The sequence below is a fragment of the Chanodichthys erythropterus genome, chromosome 17, assembly GCF_024489055.1.
Source record: "Chanodichthys erythropterus isolate Z2021 chromosome 17, ASM2448905v1, whole genome shotgun sequence".
Lineage (NCBI taxonomy): Eukaryota > Metazoa > Chordata > Actinopteri > Cypriniformes > Xenocyprididae > Chanodichthys > Chanodichthys erythropterus.
The window spans coordinates 16678161-16700683 of NC_090237.1; the positions used below are offsets into that span (position 1 = coordinate 16678161).

A 22523-nucleotide genomic window follows, 5' to 3' on the forward strand; every position below is an offset into this window, starting at 1 on the left:
AACATATCTACCCTCTTTGTCTGTGATAGTAGATATATGTTCATAGTTTATTTGTTTTGATATTAGTATTGCCACTCCTCTCTTATGACCAGATTTATAAGATGATGAAAAAACATGTTTAAAGCCGGACCTATTCAATTTATTGTGTGCTACCTGTGAAAGGTGTGTCTCTTGTAAGAAAGCAATCTGGGCTTTATCTTTAAGTTTTGAAAAAATGTTGCTTCTTTTAATTGGATTGAGCACCCCATTCACATTAAAAGATATCACCTTAATATTACTTAACATCTTTTCCCATTAACGCACAACTTAACCTGCACCCACTCTTATAATTCAGAAAATGAGCAGCAGTTGAACACTCATAACATAATTGAAAAATTTAAGAACCATTAACAAAACAAAAACTTTAAAGACTTCCAATAAAGAGGTCTCTTTCCTGTCCTCGAGTGAGCCGAAAGAGAACGGCCCTGAGGGAAGACCTTCAGAGTCCAATAGGTAAGGGCCCCCTATACTGATCACATTGGCAATACAGCTTGCGCTCATGTGTCAGTTCGACAGCTATACTCCGACATTCATTATTACACACCTTCTATAAGTGAAAACACTAGCATGAGAAACTATTAAAATGGGTTAGCCAAATTTCCTGATTTCACACTTTAAATAAAAGTAATAATAATAAAAAAAATTAAAAATCTACATCTACCTACTTGACAGATCCATTGCAAATCAAAACAAAGTTTCAAATTTAACTCAATAGGATCAATGCTCTGGGTAAGTTACCGTCTAAAAGGCTAGAGCTTTTCTTTATAGTTTGGCTTGTCTCTGGTGCGGCCTCGTTCCGCTTTCTGACCAGCCGTGCGCCAGGTGAAACTTTGAATTCGCTCCATCAGTGTCCCAGGGGGCTGAATGACAGTGATGGGAAATCCCCTGTCAGCTAAATCCTTTGTTGCTTCTTCCACAGTGTTGTATACCCGGATCGCATCTGGAAAAAACACCCGCAGTTTGGCCGGGAAGGGGGTTTGAAACTTGATATTCTTCTCCTTCAGTACCTTCTTTGCTTCAGTATATTCCTTGCGCTTTCTAATAACGTCAGGGGCATAATCGTGATCGATGTTCACTCTCTTGTCACGCCAAACAAAACCTTTCTTCCTCCACGCAGTTCTCAAAATTTCCTCCATTCTATAACTGAGAAAGTTTACCACAATTGATCTCGGCGGTGCGTTTTCTGGTGGCCGTGGAGCGAGCGTGCGATGTGCTCTCTCAATTTGAAGGGATAGAGATGCTTCTAGTTCTAGTTCTAGATGCTAAAAGTGGTCATAGATGGCGAGCTGCCCTCGGCCCCTTCAGCGACTCCATAGATCCTGATGTTGTTCCGTCGCGAACGGCCTTCTTGGTCTGTTATCCTCTCATCTAACTGTGACTGAAGTTTCAGAAATTCCGCCATTATGATTTCGGTGTTTTGCGACCTCTCCTCCAAACCCACGATTCGTTCCTCGGCTTCTTCTAATCTGTTATTGTTTTTTTGGATGTCCTCTATAATTTCTTTCAGCTGATCTGAATTATCTCTCCTAAAATCACGCAACTCTTGAAGGATCATAGCCAGGCTGACGGTCTCTTCGAGTTCGCCAGCACCTCCCCGCTTCAGTATAGTATCATCCGGGCAGACATTCAATGGCGACTCGGCAGTTTGACCCCGTGCTTCTTCTCTCTGTAATCTTTTGGATTGCAACTGTTTCTTTTGTTTTCGCCTAGTATGTATTTGAGCCCCCTCTTCCATGTTGACGATAATGGTAATTCGAGTTTATTTCTCGTGTTTTGGGGCTAAATTCTATCACTTTGTCGGAGAACTAATCTTTCAAGCTGCCATCAATTGGATGACGTCACCGGAAGTCACCTTTAACATATTTTCATGATTGAGAATATATACAACTTAAAGAGATTTACTGTTATTTCTCATCTGGCACTGTATACAGTACACATAAAAAGATGCTTCAGTCAGTGGAATGGCTTTGCTGAGAAACAGGGGTAAATCATTATTGGTACATTGTTTGTCCTAGTAGCTGTGGAACCAGAATCACCACCAGATTTTAAAAGGTTCCCCTACAAAGCACACCAGTTCTGCTGTTCAAAATACATAGAACGAAACAATCTGCTTCCTCTTGTTTTAGCTTTGAATTATTCATTCTCAAATGCTCATTTCAATAATTCATTAAAGGAAGGAAGCCTTTAAGCCAGACTAAAAGTTGTTTTACTTGCATCCAAACAGGTGATGCAGATTAACCAACAATATTCATGTTTATGCCTCCAACCCAGTTACAGTTCCCTCGTCCTAATGAATTTCAATTAGCCCATCTGATCCCATAACAGACACACACAGATGTGTTTAAAAAGACTCGGTGAAGCGTGAAGAGTATTAGTCCCATTCTGACAGCCACTAACATCCCGTTGATGAGATGGAAATCTTGCATGCTGCAAATTCTGTTTAGCTACGAACGCTTGCCCTTTTCGGCGGAAATGTTATTTATTTGAAAACAGTTGCAGCTTTACGGCCTGCTGCTGATTTATTTGTCCATTTTTTGGCAGGCACCGCAGGGAGCAAAATAAATTTTTGGAAATGAACAAAATAGCCACGGCGATATACATATATTTCCAGGAGAAAGGGTCATAAACCAGAACATTTCACTGCAGCTTACGTTCTCGCATACAAAAACGAGAACTCTTTGAGAAGTTATCTGTCTTAATTCCACAAGCTAATGGAGGGCAAAGCCATTAGTGAAATAAAGAAAGAAGTGCCTAATCTTATTATTGTCTCGATTTGTTCTCTCAAAGTGTGCTCTATGCAGCCGACCTTGAGTGTGGCCAATGAGTCTAATTGTATGCTATAGTGTCTGTAGACAGTAGAGGGTGATGGGGGCAACTGAAGGAGATGAAGAGCTCTACCATGTTCTGACAGCAGGCTTTATACCTCTTGGTTCTCATGAGGGACTTTTTTGTAATGCTTTATCCTGTTATTTATTACATAAAAATATGTAGAAAATATGTGTAGACAGTAACAGAGTATTTTTTACTTCTACAAAGTACATATTTCAAGTATCTGTACTTTATTATTTTGAGAAACTTTTACTTGTTTTACTACATTTCAAAGCATAATATTGTACTTTTTACTCCACTACATTCCATAAAAACATGTTGTTCCTCTAAATCTCACCTTGTGACACAAGCGATGTCCGATTCGTGAATGAGTTGATTCTTTCCAGTGAACCTGATAAGTCGGTTCACAAATCACACTGAACGATTCATTCATGAATCAGACTGATCCGATTGCAGCTGTTCTCGAGTCAACAACTCACTGATTCAGTGATCACATCAAAATGAGCCAAGAAATGGGATATCGTCAGAGCTTGAATGTGCGCGTGTCGGAATCCAATTACTAATGCCGAATTTTAGTATTGATTATTGAAAATGACAGTCATGACTTCATGATTTTCAGTTATTTGTGAAGTAATTCTGCTGTAAAAAGGCTAGCAGTTTAAGCCCATTGAAATGCTTGAATGTGGACAACCGCATTTGACTTTCACATTTAAAATAATTCATGATAATTTCAAATAATTAATTTTTTAAAAAGGTATGAAAAAGAACAAGTGCTATATAAGAACCTGGATTTAAAAATAAATAAATAAATAAACAAATAAGGTAAAATCATCAAACTCCAGTGTATTTTTGGACATTTTAATTTAGTGTACAATATAAATACTCGACTAACATGTCTATATAAATACTGTAATTTCATGGTGTAAGCAAAATCATCTTTAGTTTTATTTTAAAATATTAATGTACATAAATGGTATAAATACCAAACTACATCATAAATACAGTCATCAAAGTACAGTACATCAGTGAATAAGTATAATATATTTGACATGTACAGTCATGTTGAATTTAATGTAGGATAATTAGGATTACATATACCCATATATTATGGATTAAATTTTTTTATTACATACTTGGTCATTTTTTTATGCCCTATGTAAATATGATGATAATATGAACATTATGAAAAATATGATAATAAATCTTATTATATGCAGTAACATATGTTTGGTATGCTAGTTTAGCCAACTTATCTGTTTATATGCTAACTGTAAATAAAAATGTTTGACTTGACCATGTGTTATATAAAATGTAAAATTTTGCTTGGTTGATGTATTTTGATGGATATTTATTTTTAAACAGAACAACTAATTGAATAACTCTGCTAATAAATATTCCCAATAATCAGTTGGTGGTCCTTCCTGTTAAAATTTTAATGGCGGATGGGATTTTGCATAAAAGCAGCTCACTTTCTGTCTGAAATATGGACTCTTAATCCCAAAGGGGCCGTGTTGGTCATGCTTTATAATGTTCTGGTAACTCTTGTAAAACTAAAAGCAGTGCAGAAGTACACAAAGGTACTGAAGGAGCCGAGCTGTCAGGGGTTTCTCTCACGTCAGTTGAAGAATACGCCTCAGAGGGAATTTGAAATGCCACACTGGGAACTTAAGTCAATGTATTATTCAGTAGTGATAGAGTTGACATTGCCTTCTTCTCTCATTTTTTGGGGGCATAACTTTTTGATTGAGCCAAAGCTGAAGGGGAAGATGGAGCGCGGAAGAATATCATACTGCATTATTTATTATTTAGAGTATCCGTCTCATAATTTTCCTCTCTGTGCAGTCCAGTCATCAATATTAATACGTAACGAGATGTCAAATATTTGAGCCGCAGTTATTGTCCTTGTTTCTGTTACGAACGACATCTGTTTGAGGGATTTCTGTTCAGCAGGGACTGCGTAATTTCCTTGTTTGTGTGTCAGCGTGATGTTTTGTTGTGTGAAGTGAAGTATGCATGAGTTCAAGAAGAGCTGTGGGCCACAGCTGAACTATGGAGAGCACTTGAAGATTAGTGCATCTGCAAGCTGTTATTGTGGAAGGAATCGTCAGGGAACATGCTAGAGTTCGTCTTCCCGCACCACACTCGCTTTTGCTAAGGTGCATGTGAAGTACATGACGAGATAATGACAACTTGCTTTATTATCCGGTGAGAGGAAGAAGACTGTTGCAGGGTTAAGGCCCTGATATACTTCAAACAAAATTGAAGAACAAACTGATGCGACGTCATTTTGAACAAAATCAGGCCAAAACAAAGTTCATTTTGGGAGTTCGAAACGGTTTTCCAAAGCAAACTCTCAAGAAAAGTTTGCTTCAGCTGCAAAACACCTTTGTATTACCACTGGTCAGTGACGATAACGTAATAAAAGGTGTGCGCTCAGGCTCCGCCTCCTTTCACGCTGAACTTTTCTCTGGCTCATTTGAGTCCATCAAGGTAAGATCTCCGTGGATGAAAACATGAACACACTGTGTAGCAGCTTTATAGTAGAAAATTGCTTTTAAGCAATCTATTGAATAAAATGCCATATAAATAAATGTGACTGGAGTGCTAATTTGCAGAGCTCGTGCTAACATACCCATATTGTTATGATCAGATGCCTTTCTTATATTCACCTAATGCCACTCTCAGCAGTGGGGGCAGTGTTAGATGTTCGATATAAGCAATATCACACGAGAAGCCATGCAATATCACTCTATATCAGCATGGTTGTGATTCTGCCATAGGTTATCCCAGCCATGCTGATATAGAGCCATATTGCACGGCTACAAGTGTGATATTGCATTTATACAACAGTTTGATGGCACAAGTTTGTAAATAAATAAGAAACAACAATGGATTGTCTTTAAAAACCCTCTTTTGTGAGGAACTACTTCCTTCCACCTCGGATTCAAATCTCAACTTTGTTTTACCCCTAAACGAAGAACGAAAAAGAACTTTGCAGCGAGTATATCGGGGCCTTTATTGTTGTGAACTAAATCTTTTGTTACTTGAAATTAAATAAAAACTAAATAATACTTTATTTCAGCTAGTTGCTCAGTGATCTGAATGATACTAAAATAACACTGGACTGATGTCACAGTTTTTTTTTTTTTTTCTTCTGCCTTCCTTCTCTGCTTATCCACTCATTAGCTGTGTATTGAAAGATCTGTGCAGCAACGGATCTAATTGCCATCGTGCAATGGCTGATAAAGCTCAAGCTTCTCAAATCTTGAAACACGTGTCTAACATTCCTAATTCAGCTTTCAGGGTTAACAAGCATCTCTTGTCGCTTTCAAGGTTTCGGGCTTGAGGCTAAAACATCACATTATAACCTGGTATCTGTTGTCCAGAGATTCTCTCTCATTTACGGCAGAGCTCCAATATCCCATTATTCCTCCTAGAGAGGACAAAGAGCAGTGGAGGGTAAGAGTGTGTCCCGCGGGACCGTAAAATTCCTTGCAGAAGCACTTTTCGGTGTTGTTTGATTAGTGGGATCCGGCCACAGCATCATGCCCGGCAGCACTGGATGCTGTGTCAAGTGATTTGTCATGACAGTCTACCCGGTTTCTGTGTTCATGTTCCATCGCAACTCGGCTTTGCCCTTCAGTATTCCCCAAAATACAGGAATTTGGACTGCAAGCAGTTGTTTCCAGCTGTTTAAAGACAGGTCATGGCAGCTTAAGTTTGTTGCTGGTTTGTGGTCTACCTGCTCTAATCAAATTAATTAGAATGGACTACAGGGTTGTCATGCACCTTTGAGGGGCTCCAGGGCTGGCGGGGGGATTTGGTGACAGGAGGCTGGGTAGATGATGATTTTATTTTTTTGTTTTTGCAACAGCATTTTAAAAATAACATTTGCCTAAAATGTTTTTTTCTCAAATGTACAAAAATATACACTGCCATTCAAAAGTTTGGGATCAGTAAGACTTTTACTGTTTTTAAAATAAGTCTCTTATGGTCACCAAGGCTGCATTTATTTTATTAAAAATACACAAAAAACGGTAATATTGTGAAATATTATTACAATTTAAAATATTTTCTATTTCTATTCAAGTTTTATATTTTAATATATTTTAAAATGTAATTTATTCTTGTGATGCAAAGCTGAATCTTCAGTATCATTACTCCAGTCTTTAGTGTCACATGATCCTTCAGAAATCATTCTAATATGCTTATTTATTATTATCAATGTTTTATTGTTATTGTCATGACTAGAAAGTTCAAAAGAACAGCATTTATTTGAAATAGAAAGCGTTTGTAACATAATGCACTACCGTTCAAAAGTTTGGGGTCAGTAAAAAAAAAAATATATATATATTATTTATTTTTTTTTAAGAAATTGAAGAAATTAATACTTTTATTCAGCAAGGATGCTTTAAATTAATAAAAAATGACAGTATAGATATTTATAATGTTACAAAAGATTCTATTTCAAATAAATGCTGTTCTTTTGAACTTTCTATTCATCAAAGAATCCTGAAAAGTATCTACTTGAACCAGCAAGAAACCATGTACCACCTGCATCTGGTTTTGGCTCAATGTTTTTGCACCTTTTTGTCCTAGAAATGCCCTAATGGCTGCAATTATTTTGAATGTGTTTCAGAAGGCTGACTTGGCTGTGGCCGGCCTGACCATCACGGCTGAGAGGGAGAAGGTCATTGATTTCTCCAAACCCTTCATGACTCTGGGAATCAGCATCATGTATCGAGTACACATAGTAAGTTCCTCCTACAGACTCCCAAACAATCCCCGACTTCGCAGCATTAAAGATCAACAATCCTCAACAATCGGCAACCTCTAATGGCCTGAAAGAGAGCATGTGGGAAATAAATAGAGAGATACTTTGGGGCAGAGAGCTCTGAGCGTTACCCTTGCTGCAGCAGATGGTGTGCTGTGGTGTGAAAAGCTGATAAATGTAGTGCTTTCCTTCCCAATTTCAGATTCTCCTTATTGTGACTTGTATCTAATTCACACCAATAACACCCCGAGCTCTTGCACACAGCAACACTGAAAATCCAATAGCTCTTTTATTTTTAAAGGTCTGTGCACCATTAATCAAAGCCCCTCCCCAAACCCAAGGTGACATGCTGATCTCTCTGTTGGCTAAGTGCCGGATGAAGCTGCTTGGTGCAGCGTGTGCAAACATTAATGTGGTGTCCCAGTAGGGCATTTATACACACACACACACACACACACACAATCAGCACCCCCACTCTGCTCGTGCTGCTAATAGTTTCTCCTGTGTACGTCTTCATTTGTTGAGAACATTTTGGCGAAACAATAGCACCAGGTGTGCTGTTAACTGAAAAAGAGCACCTCTGTAGAATTATGTTGATTATTTTATTAATTTTTTTAATTTTCAATATCTGTCTATATTGGATATTTGTTTTTACATTTAGATTACCTTTGCCAATATATAAAACTCAGTTAAAGTAAATCTGTGAAAATATGAAGAATTTTATTATAGTTTTAAATGTCATCTTTAGCAAATCCCAAAATAATTAAAGCTGCAAGCAGCGATGAAAGGGCCCTCGCACTCGGGCTCTCCGCCACCCGTTGGCTTTAGGAAAACAGTGAACAGTGGGCTACATGCATGTAAGCGAGTAAATACAAGGGAAATATGGCAAAGTCATTTCAAAGTGCCACACAACCTTCTAGAATGTTTGGTACTTTGTGGCGTCTTCCTGTTGCCAGCAGGTGGGGCTATGACTAATTGAATATTGGCATATAGATGTCTTTAGACCAGGACTCTTATTACACGTGAAGTTTGGGGCAGATCGGACACTGTATGCCTGAGTTACAACAACTTCCTGTTTCATAGTGAAACATCGAACTTTGCCAGGCCGCCACAGACACGCCCTTCAGTGAAAACTCTAGATCTTCGTTCAGTGGGCAACTTCTCGTTCTTCTTATTGGAGAGAATTTTGCTGGAAAAACACTATTCGCTTTTTCATTACGCCAGAACAGAAAAGTAAATCTCTGGGCAACTCAAATTGTTGGAGACTTTGTGGCTCACAGGACGCCAACCATTTTCACATATTTTGGGGTTGTCCTATCATCAAAAGTTTTTGGAAAGATATACATAATGTATTGGAAAAAATTTTAGACATTTCAGTTTCAGTTTCAATTTTGAGACACTCTACATGGGAAAGGTGTCAATGGTTTCCTGGGTTAAGAAAAACAAATAAATGTACAGAATTATTCTTGCTTCAAGTAAAAAAAAGCTATTACTAGATGCTGGTACAAACCTAACCCACCACAAATACTGGAATGGATTGACATTGTAAGAAGTATTTTTATTATGGAGAAAATTACTTTCTGTATAAATAACCAAAAAGATATGTTTATTGATTTTTGGTGTAAATGGATAGAGTTTATAACGCCCATTGAACCAAATGTTTTTTTGTTATAGATCATATGTTTTGTGTTTATATAAATATTGTGTCTACACCCCCTTTCTTTTGTAAATAGTTTTTGCTAAAATTGGAATATAATTTAACAAGATATATTGATCGGTTTTTCTCATGAAGACCTTTGAGCAGTTTTTTTTTCTCTCTCTCTCTCTTTGAAATGCTGTAAAAGTGACAAATGTCATAAACTGATATTGTGAAATTGTATCTTTTTCCAATAAAAACTAAAATAAAAAAAATAAAAAATAAAACTCTAGATCTTCGCAATTTAACATCTCAAAGGCCTTTAGATTAGACTTTAAGAGGAGTTTGAACGTGTGGGAATGGCAAAAACTGCCAAAATTTTGCAGAGAAAATTCAAAATATCTCACTTTCTGTTTGGATTTTCAGAGTTTGCACCCAGGGGCTTTTTTGTAGGTACTGGGATGTCTACCGAATTTCATACCTGTACGTGAAACGTAGCACAAAGGACGCTTAATTTAAATTTTGTAGGTGGCGCTATCGAGCCATTTTACCACACCTAATTCTAAAACCCATATCAGACCACTTCTGATGCGCATGCAAAGTTTAATGGGTTTTCAAGCATGTTTAGGCCCTCCAAAATATGATTCATTTCGGAGAAGAAGAAGAATTGGCCAAGCAATTACAATAGGGTCCTCACACCATCAGTGCTCAGGCCCTAATAAATATCCATTTTACTCTCTAACAGTAATAACGTCTAAATTTACCTGTAGCATTTTTTAAAAAATAATAATTTTTAGTGTTTTATTTTTTAATTATTTAGACAAAAAAGTGTAAAATTTCAAACAATAAAATAATTATCAGCTTATCATATTAGCCAGAAGTTTAGTATTGTGGCATTCCTACCAATTACTATTAATTAAAGGTTTTTGTACTAGCACAGGGGTGTCCAAACTACAGCCCAGTGATGAATTTTAAGCGGCCCGCAGCTTGTCAATTAAAATATATTATGTCTGGCCTGCCATGCATAATTTACAAATCGTGTTGTTTCACCATGTCACCACAAGGCGGCAGTGCTACATTTTAGGCAAGGGAAATATTAACGCACCAAAAGCGGAACTGAACAGTGCTACTTGTGCGCACTGCGCGACTCACAAGCTCACAAATGTGTTTACTTGTCTCTAGGGGTGTTCGATTCCAGGTTTTTTGGAGTCGACTCCAACTCCCGACTCCCACTGTAGGAGTTGATGGAATCGACTCTTCGACTCCATTTACTGTACATCAAAACAGGGTCATAAACATGCCAAAATGGCAGTCCTTACACACTTCATTTATTTTTCCCCGACGCAAAGCTTTAAAATCCCCTCATTAAAACAACAAGTTTAGCGAGACTGTCCAAATTAGTCCAATTTAGAGATGATTGATGAGTAGCCTATCAATGCTAATTGCCGATACCTATTTTTACAGAGAGAAAAGTCATGAAAAACATCTGTGGTCAAATATTATGTCAGAATTAAATAAACGAGAAAGCAGGGATTCTTTAATGAATTCATCTCATTATAATGGTCGGGGGATGGCGCAAAATGCGCATGATCATTGTCTTAAAAGTGCTTGGACACGAGAGTTATACATAAAAATGCATACATGTACAATTATTAATGTGTTTATTGTTGATGTGAGTTTTTTTTAATTATTTTTACGTATGGTTAGTTTAATGAACACAGTTAACTATAGAAAATCAAATCTATATTTATTGCAATAATATAAGCTACCATCAATACTAAAGCTGACACAGAGGTATAGTTACAAACTAAAGTCACTATGACTGTTATCTAAAGTTTCTACAACAGCTCTGAGCTCTCTGATGCAATTCGTCAGTGTCTGAATTCCTCGCTTCATTTCATTCCTTGCTCAGTGCACTTAACCATAGACATTATGCACTTAACTGCCATGCATTATGTAGGCTATGGATTCGAGAATCAGTAAACAAGTGAGCGATTCTGGACACGGCAACAAAGTCGACACCGAGAGTCGATTCCTGTGCTGGAGTCGACCCCGACTCTGGGATTTGAGGAATCAACTCTTTTGGAGTCGACTCCCATCACACGACCACTAAACAGCCAGCGAGAAGTGTTCAAGTTCGGCGTAGAGGTCTCAGGTACAAGCTGCAAATCTCTCTGTGATTTAATTCAGTTTAAAGCCAGTTGAAACAGCTCTGACATAATCAACAACACTAACGTGCAAATCAGGAGAAACATTGAGCCGATCCAGTTAGAATACAATTCACCAACATTTATCATGGATTTACTGTGGTAACCATAGACATAACACTAACTGTAACCGTGGTATATTGTCAGAAATGTAGGTTAATATTTTATTTCATTTTTAATGTAGACTTGTATTGAATGCCAAATAAGGCCACATTACAGACTATTTTTGTCATAAACTTGCAGTTTTGTCCATTCGTATTTAAATTAAATGTGTTTATAGACTAAATACCTTAAAACCATTCTAGATATAGAAAGAATATTTGTACGTTTTACCATTTAGTGAGGTGCCATGTGTGGTTTTACCTGCGGTGATCTAATTGGAGTACTTTTAATCTAAATAAGAATAGAGTTCTAACTCAGTAGTAATATTTAAATTTCACCCTAAAAATGAGGTTAAATTTTATAGATATTGTTTGTGTATTAAATTTGAATCTGTCTTATCTCAAACTACTCTACTGTCAGCTCAAGCTTTTGTCAAATAGGTTATGTTTTCAAGAAACAAAACATGTAGGCCTAATATAAATTTTATATATAATAGAAAAGGAACCGGCCCCCAGATGTGTCCACTACATCGAATCTGGCCCCCTTTTAAAAAAGTTTGGACACCCCTGTACTGGCAGACGTTTCTCATGTGCAATATTTTTCAGGGGCTTTGTAAAAAGTACTTTTTAGCACTTAATTATATTTTCAGGTATAACAAGGTTGTTTTTAGATACAAGATGAACTGCAGTTCAAACTTGTGTGCCAAGCTTCAGAGGACGTACCACATGATTCAGACGTTATTTCCAATAACTGTTTCAATTCTACTGGGTGTAGGCAGCAAATTATGTTGATCCAGGAACATCTCCTATTTGGATAAATTACATTGTGCTCTACATTGAGTTCAGCTCTTTAAAGATGAAGTGTGTTTTTCAGTTTTAAAATACTTCATCTTCCAGCTATAAATAATTAATTCCTAGGTTGATATTCCCTGAAAACTGTAAACACTGTGGAGCTTTCAAAACATTGCTGAAATGACACACTTCACCTTTAAATTCTAAGCTAAAACTACCCTAGAGAGATGGCTGAGAAAGTAAGAAAAAAAGGGAAAGTTGATTGAGAAAGGCACAGAGACAGACACACCGAGCGACTCTGAGACTGTCAGACAGAGAGAACAGTGACAGAAGACATAAGAGGAGTGTTAAATGAGTTCACACAGGTAAAGAGGATAAAAGGCTGTTGTACAGTGTTGAGCTGTTCTCAGGCTGGAAAGCCTTGAGCTCGCTCTGTCTCTGTCTATCTGTATTTTCTTGGCCCTTTCTGCTCTTGTATGACCCAGAATAAGCCCCCTATGAGTTTTACAGTGGGGGAGTGGCTGAAAATTGGCAGATTGTGATGTGACTACATGGAAGAAAGCTGGGCTCATGATTATTAATTACCTCATGCTAGTGCTGCTGATGTTTCACATTGATTTGGAAGATACAATATTAAACCAATTTTGCAATTGCTAAAATATTTTTATACATCACCTACTTTAATCAGAACTGAAATGAGAGCTATGGTTAAGCCAGGGTAAAGTCTACTTTAATCAGAACATGTCAATTTAACACCATACATACAAACACACACACACACACACACACACACACACACACACACACACACACACATATATATATATATATATATATTTGAATCTAAATTTAGATAAATTCATCTTGGAAAGGACAGAGACAGCAAGTCTTTCACAGCAAAACCTCCAAAATCCCTCAAAGTGGCTCTAAAAATATTTAAATCTGTGACTGTGCAAGCCATATGAGATGTTCAACTTCACTTTCATGTTCATCAAACCATTCTGTCACAAGTTTTTCTGTGTGTATTGGGGCATTATCATGCTGATGCACGGCCCCACCTTCAGGGTACAATGTTTGAATCACTACATGCACATGGTTCTCGAGAATGGTTGGCAGTGATGCATCGAGGAATTTATTCAGTAAATGTGTTTCCATTGTAGTTTATGCACATGTTGTCTTATTGGATAAAAAGTTTATCCAACTCAACTGAGCACATACGTTTTTAATGTGCATTTTTAGAATTTGTTTATATTTATATTATATTTCCATCTAGCGATTTTCATGCATTTTCCCAAAATGTGCATAAAAATAGATGGATGGAAACAAAGCTACTGATCCTGCTCCACCCCATGCTTCACTCTGGTCATGCAGCAGTCTGAGTGTTAAGCCTCTTTGCGGCTTGTCTACACGGATGTAGGAAAGACAGTGAAGGTGGACTCATCAGAGAACAATACACATTTCACATTGTCCACAGACCAAGATTGACATTGGCAAGATTGCATTGGCACGAGTTGTCAAAGGTTTGTCTGTAGTAGCCAGACCATGAATATTGACGGTGTGGAGCTCCCAGCGAACAGATTTGGTGTAAACAGGTGTCAAGGTGTGCATTTCATTCTGCAGTGTGTTGAGCACTATAGTTTAAAAAATGGTAATAAAATATGACAAGATCTCAGAGTTAAAATGTGTCAGAAAAAATTCATCTTAATCCTGTCAGATAAAACTTAAACCCAAAGTATACTTCGAAAGTATAAAAAGTATACTTTCAGTTTCATTGTCCAACCCCTGAGCTGACTAAAGTTCCGGTGCTCCTGCCCAGAATAATCTCTTCTAGCTCATCCATACCCCACAGCCATGGCGCTCTCGATATTTGGATGCTTGTGCGTGCACTCGTTTAGGTTTAATCCACTTACTATTGATCCAGCAGGCTTTGATTTCTACAAGGACCCCCATAGCTTATTTCAAACTTTAAATGAAATCCTTCGCTTGATCAATAACAATGGCAAATGGAATAAAATGTGGCCTTCGGCCCTGTTTTAATTACATGTTTGGAAGTACAGTGGGTTCTCCATCGCACCGTGTAATTGGACGCGGTGGTAGACATTAATGTATGGAATGTGCCATTTTGTTTGTGTATAAAAATGTGAGTGCAACTTGAAGAGTTTGTATAAACACAAATGCATGAAAATATTTTTCTCCTCATCTTGTGTGGTGCATGCAAGGAGGGAGAGAGACTAGGTGTGATTGAAGATGAAATAGCTAATTAGTGCAACAAGTTCACGGAGCACTGGCAAGATCAGGAGCAGCAATGGAGTTTGTGTGCATTATGAGATGAAGGATATTAATGTGTGTATATAAAGAAAGAAAAAGAGTCACTGCCCTCAGAACATAAAGAAGTCAATGCACTTTTTTTCATTGAAGCCTTCCTGCTGTGACAAGACCATGTTCCCACTGGCCACATGTTTTACAAGGTGTGAGCCGCTGTGAAGGACCTCTGTGCCTCTACGGCATTGAGCCCTCTTGACTCATGACTGAGCATTTGTCTCACAGCAGTTTGCTTGGTTTCATGACGTACTTCAGATTTGAAATAATGCATTTTGCTGTTTCCAGCTATGTGTTTACAATCCGCCATGGTTGAATAGTTCCGCTTAAAATGAGTCTACAGCAGGACTGTTTTTAAATCTGGACGTTTTCAGTGACAGATGATGAAATATTGTGAATGTTACCGTGTAGAGCGTCTTTCAGCGGAATTCAATGGAACATTAGGTTTTCAAATCTTTTCAGCCCAAGTCGATCTGACAGTGGCTGGTAAACATGCGCTGACAGTATATCACTGTTTCTCATCATAGGGAGGTTGTAGCAGATGTTTCACTAAAGCAAACAGCAAATCACAGAGGAGACTAGTAAAGAGTTTATGACCAGAACACTTCGCTCAAGCGTGTGGGACAGAATAGAGAGACCCGATGAACCCATGCCAACCATTTATTAAATGGTTTTTATTAAATGCATGTTTAATCACCATTTTATGGAAGTCCATTTCTGTCTCAGAGTAAAACTTTTACAGTGTAACTTTTAACTTTTTGACTTTATATCTCAATTTGCAACCTTATTTTCTTATAAGTGTAACATTATATCTTAGAATATAACTTTAAATCCCACGTTTTCTGACTTTATTTCTTGTAATTGTATCTTTATATTCCATAATGTGATTTTGTCTTTTTCAAAATGTCATAATTTGATTTCAGTTGCAACTTTATTTCTCTTATTGTGACGTTTATATTTCACAGTGTGACTTATTTAAGCTTTATCTCACAATGACCTGTTTTATTTTTACTTTGAGGCAGAAACAAGCTTTCATACCACTTAAAACTGCGTTCCAAATTTTTATGCAAGTGACATATCAGTAAGATTTCAGTAGAATAAACATTCATATTTTAGTTTTTCTAAGAAAATGTATGTTTGTTTATTTATCCATGTTTTTTTAGATAACTGGTATCAATCTCAGACAAAATAATTTGCCAGGTTTATGGAAACCCTACTTAGAGGTTGTTCCACATTATTAAGCAAGTCACAGTTCTCATGCCATATGGGGAGGAAGAAAGATCTTTCTGAAGATGAAAAGCATGAAATGGTGCAATGTTGTACAAAAGGCATGAAAACAACTAATATTTTATAAAAACTGAATGGAGATTATCAAATTATCATAAGATTTGTGAGTGATTTAGAGCACAGCAGAACTCGGTCAGATAAAGGCTTGTTAATGAAAGTTCCTGTCAAAAAAAAAAAAAAAAATTGTATTAAAAGGGAAACTATAAAAAAGCCAGTGTTGAGCAGCAAAGGTATTTGAAGCTCCTGGTGTCTCTGGAGTCTGCAGGCTGGCAGTTGTGCATAAAGATGCATTTTAGACACCACTAACCAAACCTCACAAAGAGAAACATTAACAGTGGGTGTAGAAATACATGAAGACTCATTTTTTAAATAGTTTTATTCACTGACTAATATCGTACTACAATGGATGGTCTAAACGGATGGATTTCTGGATGGTTGGTGAATGGCCACCACGTTCCAATAAGACTGCGATGTCAGCAAGGAGCTGGCGGGTGATGATTTTGGCTGGAATATTGGGAAGTGAGATGGAATGTCCCTTTAGGGTCTCTGAGGGTATTAAAATGACTTTTGCAAGATATCTGGTTCATAACTGGCCATTTTGGCCACAGCTGGCCACAGCTATGATATAAAAAGGAGGATAGTGCCTTCTGAAATACAGTACAATGCACTATGCACTATCCCATGCTGCAAAAAAGCACCACAGCAATAAAACTGTTTGCAAATGTATTTCTACACCCACTGTAAATGTTTCTCTTAGTGAGGTTTGGTTAGTGGTGTCTAAAATGCATCTTTACGCACAACTGCCAGCCTGCATGGAGAGCTTCTTGAGACTCCAGAGACACCAGCAGCTTCAAATACCTGTTTGCTGCTCAACACTGGCTTTTTTATAGCTGCCCTTTTAATACAATTCATTTTTTGACAGGAACTTTCATTAATAAGCCTTTATCTGACCGAGTTCTGCTGTGCTCTAAATCACTCACAAATCTTATGATAATTTGATAATCTCCATTCAGTTTTCACAAAATATTAGTTGTTTTCATGCCTTTTGCACAACATTGGACTATTTCATGCTTTTCATCTTCAGAAAGATCTTTCTTCCTCCCCATATTGCATGACAACTGTGACTTGCTTAATAATGTGGAACAACCTTTAAGTAGGGTTTCCATAGACCTAAGTAGACCTGGCAAATTATTTTGTCTGAGATTGATACCATTTATCAAAAAATACATGGATAAATAAACAAACATTTTCTTAGATAAACTAAAATCTGAATGTTTATTCTACTAAATCTTACTGATATGTCACTTGCATAATAATTTGGAACGTGGTATATGTCATTGTTTCTTGGACATATATCATGTTGAAAGTAAGAACATCGTACAAACACATGGTCAAGGTCTAGACATTTCTTATTATTATCAATGTCAAACAGTTGTGCTTCTTAATATTTGTGTGGATACCATGGTCATTTATTTCAGGATTCTTTGATTAATAGAAAGCTCAAAACTTGTAACATGCATCGACTCGTATGTTACATGAAACATCACAGATGAATGAAATATGCCGTTAATGAGAAAGCCAGCAGTGGATTTATTTATTATTCAGGAAGCGAATGCCCTACATTTGGAAAAGGGAAAAAAAAAAAATCAGCAAATTCAAACTCATGATCAATCATGTTAATGCCGAAAGGCACGGTTAATTGTTTTAATAAACTGACAGCTTTAAAAAGTAGAAGTAATCTCTCTTCCCATGAATAACTCTCTGTGCTGAACATACCAGAAACACTGGAGCCATAATAAGTACAAATGCTGAATTTCTTAGGATCAACACATGTAATGACAGCTCTGCAGTCTCCTCTGTAATTTAATATGTTGTGTAGTGCAAAATGTTAATGAGGACCTGGTTAACTAGATACAGGGAACCCTGGTGAGGGAGGCTGGTTGAGGTGGTATGACTGCAGGCTTCTACAGCTGCTTCTGCTATGGTTTTATTTTGACAGCCGAAGCAGCAGCGCTTCTTGAAGACAAAATTTTAAGTGTAGCAGTGAGAGAAACTATTTCTTACCTCAAATTCTACACGCCAGAAGTAAGAAATTACATAACACCACAGAGACATATCAGAATCTATGGAGACCCAACAGAGTCGAGCAAGAACTGCCCTATTGCACTGCTGTTAAGTCAAACTGGGGGAGGATCTATCTGTGCTCATTTGTTAAACGATCAAGGGAAGATTCGCTCTTGAAGGTGTTACATCTTCGAAAGGCTGTTAAACTGCATGTATAACCTGTGTAGCTCACCTCAGAGACAGATGTGCACTAGTAATGTATTTTCTCACTTGTTTTCTAGCAGGTTTCTGCATTGTACAATGCTGATTGTGCTTTTGTTTAAATCTTAAAATTGAATTTAAAGAGAGACTGTAAACAAAGCAAGTTGCTTCAGCTGGAAGCAGATTGCAGAAACCCAACATCACAGTTAACGTACCCCCCTGTGAGCTCTATCCACAAGTCCCTCTCGCTGTAAGTCACGATACAATTATCTCCTCAGATCTCACACGAGCTCAGTCTGGCACATACAGGCTCCAGACACAGCCCAATTTTCCCATCCCTTGATGCCAGCTTCCGTAAGGAAGTTTAAAGCAACCTGACTAAGAATAAAACTACACCTGAACCTGCTTTTTTTTTTTTTTTCATGGAGAGCCCATCAGTTTTCTTGTATATCTACCATAGACAGGCTTGCCTCTATTTATTGCTATAATTACAGCTTTTAGTGTCCAGCTCAACAGCAATGCCATTCAATTACACTAATATGGAGGTGATTGCAGGCACATTAATGAATTTTCAGCCTGGTGCGGGATAGATAGTGGAATAATTACTCATTTCAGCACTATAGTAAACCTGGTTTTTGTAGTCTCAGGGAAAAGAAGAAAAAAAAATGCCCAAATGATTTGTTTGCGAGTGTATCCAGCGCTGGCACTATTTAGATTCGCCATCTGTAAGACACCTGTGCCATGTAGATAGATTAGCCTTGGTGCTTTCACACTTAGTTTCTCACTGATAAGAGACTGTTAAGTTGTTACTGACCACAGATTGTCAAAGTACCTCTAGGAGGGATAATTGGATTTGACTATTGTGTACAGAATCGGCTCCCAAGTTCTGTTCCAGCGGTTATTTGATCTTCTGAGTGTGCCAAAATGGTTAGGAGACAGAAAATCAAGCACTTTGTTTGGATCAAGCCAATCAACCGTAAAAGCCTTTAAATGTCTTTAACCTGAAATCTCTTGAATGTTTACTTACTGGAATTGAATGAAATAGGCTTATAGGATCTTTGTGATGTTAGTTTTAGAGTCTTGACATTGCCTGTGTGTTTTTATAGGGAAGAAGACCGGGGTATTTCTCCTTTTTGGATCCGTTCTCTCCTGGGGTTTGGCTTTTCATGTTGCTGGCGTACCTGGCAGTCAGCTGCGTGCTCTTTTTGGTGGCGAGGTAAATACTCAGCTCCACACTGACACCTGCAGGATCCTATTAGCCCCGGCACTGTTCTTAAAGGGGTAGCACAGCTAAAAATGGAAAAGATTTCATCATTATTTACTAATCCTCATGCCGCTGCTAACCTGTATGACAACATTTTGAAGAGCTTCTAGTCTGCTGTCTTGCATACAATGAATGTGGATGGGGACTTGGGCTGTCAAGTCCCATAAAAGCAACATGAAAGTGGTCCGTATGAATCACGCACAAGTGTTCTAAAATCATACGGTAGCTTTGTGTCAGAAACAGACTGACATTTAATTCGGCATTCACTGAAAACTTGACTGCTTTGGTCACCATACTCTTTCAGTATATGAAAACGAATAGCTTGGACATTCTGCTAAACTTCTCCTTTTATGTTTCTTGAAACGGAGAAAGTCATACAGATTTCAAACAACATGTAGTGCACCTAAATGCATGAAAAAAATACACTGTGTCATTATTTACTCATACTCATGTCATTCAAAATCTGTATGATTTTAATTTTTAATGGAAACATTTTAAAGTTTTTTTTTTTTTTTTTTTTTTTTTTCCTGCTGTTTTCTATACAATGAATGTAGATGGGGACTGGACCTCGCACCATCCAGAATGGACAAAAAAAGCTCCATACAAGCAACATAATTGTGAATCATACTCTATATTCTGAGTCTTCTGTAGTCAAATGGTAGCTTTATGTCAAGAACAGTCTATTTGGTAAAAGTCTTGCTTGAATACACCATTCACTTTCATTGTATGGAAACAAGTAGATTGGACATGTGCTAAACTAATCTTTTTGCATCCCATAAGAAAAGAAAATCATATAAATTTAAAATGATGTGTATATTATAAGAGTCTTTTTGTGAACTGTTGCTTTAACACCAAACCAGACATTATCCCTAAACTAAAACCCTAAAATAAAACTCTCCACTAAAACTGGAGGGCAAAGATTAGTTGATAGGAATTCTGGAATGTTCCTTCTATAAGAACTACTGTAATCTTTGCACTCTGATTTTAGGAGGAGGTTAGGATTGTTGATTCATAGAAATCCATGATCAACATTCTTTATTGGTCCAATGAAACAGTCCTAAACTTAATACTGAAGTCTGATTGTTTGGTGGGATTGCTGTTCCAAGACCAACAAGGGTGTATTTGCAGATATTTCATTTTAAACTCACTTTTTATTTTAGCTTTGCATTGAGTCAAAAAAAGAAATGTCATGTTTTATACTTTTTAACAGTAGCCTGCTGGTTTTGCCGGCAGTCTGCTGGACAAGGGGGGTGTTTTGTGTATTTATTCACTGAACATTACCTGTCAAGACATTTTATATAAATTCATCGTTGGAGCTTTTGTGTATGTGTGTCTTTCTGTTTGCATCTCTATAATGTGTATATTTTCAGACATTTGTTATTGAAATACGACCCGTGTTCGCCTTTCTGCATTGCTTGTGTTCAGTATTTCAACAGAGCCGTAATGTGCGGTTGTCGCATGCCTTGAAGAGTAGTTCGACAGCATCCTGCAGTGCATTTTTATTAGTGTCCTGTCAGTCACGGCTAAAGCTTGCACAGCCCCTTAAGGGAACAAAAACCAGGTTACGTGGCCAACAGGGAGCACTGGTGACTTCATGCTTTGCCAACTGTTAAAATTGTTCTTGCCTCATTTATGTTTACTCCTTTTTATCCTTTCTTTTTGGTCGCTTCTTGTGGGTCACAGGCTAACACCCTACGAATGGTACAACCCGCACCCCTGCCTGAAGGGGCGCTGTAACCTGCTGATTAACCAGTATTCTCTGGGCAACAGTTTCTGGTTTCCTGTGGGAGGTTTCATGCAGCAAGGCTCCACCATCGCCCCCAGAGCCCTGTCCACACGCTGTGTCAGTGGAGTATGGTAAGAGCGCACAATAAACTATTTCTCGCTTCTGAAAAGACCTGCGTTGATGGTCAGCAGCATATGTTGTCTTTGGATCCTGGTCTCCAGAATGTCAGGAAGTTAATATTGATATTAATATTGATATTTGGATTTTACTCATTAATCCTGTATGTGAGCCTCAAAAATGTGCATATATTTATTTATTTTGTTGGTCAAAATGACCTTTATGTATTTGCTATGTAATTTTTATCATGCGTGGTTTTTCGTCATATTGTTATGGCAGATTTTTATGTTCTATGTCAATAGCTATGTTTCCATCCACCTATTTTTATGCGGCACGTCTGAGTCCAATGTAGCTTCACTTCCTGTCTCCTGAGATACCTTCATCTGATCGATTTTTGAAGGCAGCATAGATGTATCCTTCACTGCCTTTGATATCCCACAATCCTGTGCTTTCCATTCTGTGACAATTAAAAAACTGACTTAAAAAATAAAGATTGCATCTGAAAGTTGTGGTTTGTGGTCAGTTGGTGTGTAAATATGTTTTCCACTTCTGATGTCATTTCTAGAGAGAAATGACTATTGTAGTAATTAAATATTTGCTTAGTTATCACCAAAGCTCACTCTATTTTGCTGTAGATCATTACACCATTACGCTGCCTCAGAAGACTGTGCGAAATCTGCTTCTTGAGGTACCTTCAAATGTGCCTACAAAGTCATTGCCTGATAAGGCAGAAAGGCAACAAGTCAGCTGCCTGAGTTTTCGGACACAGCCTTGGTATAATCACACAGTTGGGTTCCCCCAAAAAACCAAGCATCCGAACACAATATAACACTACAGTGTTTGAGTTTCGTCTGTGCAAGTCATTTATGATGGAGGAAAAAAGAGCCACAGTGTCTTCCCTGGCCCTGACTGTTTCCTGGGAATCAAACTGATGAACTTGGTTTTGCTAGCCCCATTCTTTTCTGTTTGATCCAAAAGAAAGCTTATTGAATATTGAATTTATATTTTTATTGTACTTGGAAAGTAAACAAATGATTAAAACATTTATACATTTGTGTATGATCAAAAAAAAAATCCTTTGAAAACAAAAACATTGAATCCACTACAGGTAATTTTGCCCTCCATTATGCATTCACATTGGGTTTTTTTTTTTTTTTGTTTGTTTGT

General features: G+C 37.5%; 1 protein-coding gene across 1 annotated transcript in view; it reads left to right on the plus strand.

Annotated features, from left to right (window-relative positions):
• grik4 (glutamate receptor, ionotropic, kainate 4) overlaps nt 1–22523 on the plus strand; it is a 430510-nt gene that overhangs the window by 399640 nt on the left and 8347 nt on the right. Inside the window, exons 15-17 of the mRNA XM_067365349.1 lie at nt 7508–7621; nt 19356–19465; nt 21197–21370. Of these exons, the coding sequence (XP_067221450.1) occupies nt 7508–7621; nt 19356–19465; nt 21197–21370 (398 nt within the window). The remainder of the gene's footprint in view (nt 1–7507; nt 7622–19355; nt 19466–21196; nt 21371–22523) is intronic.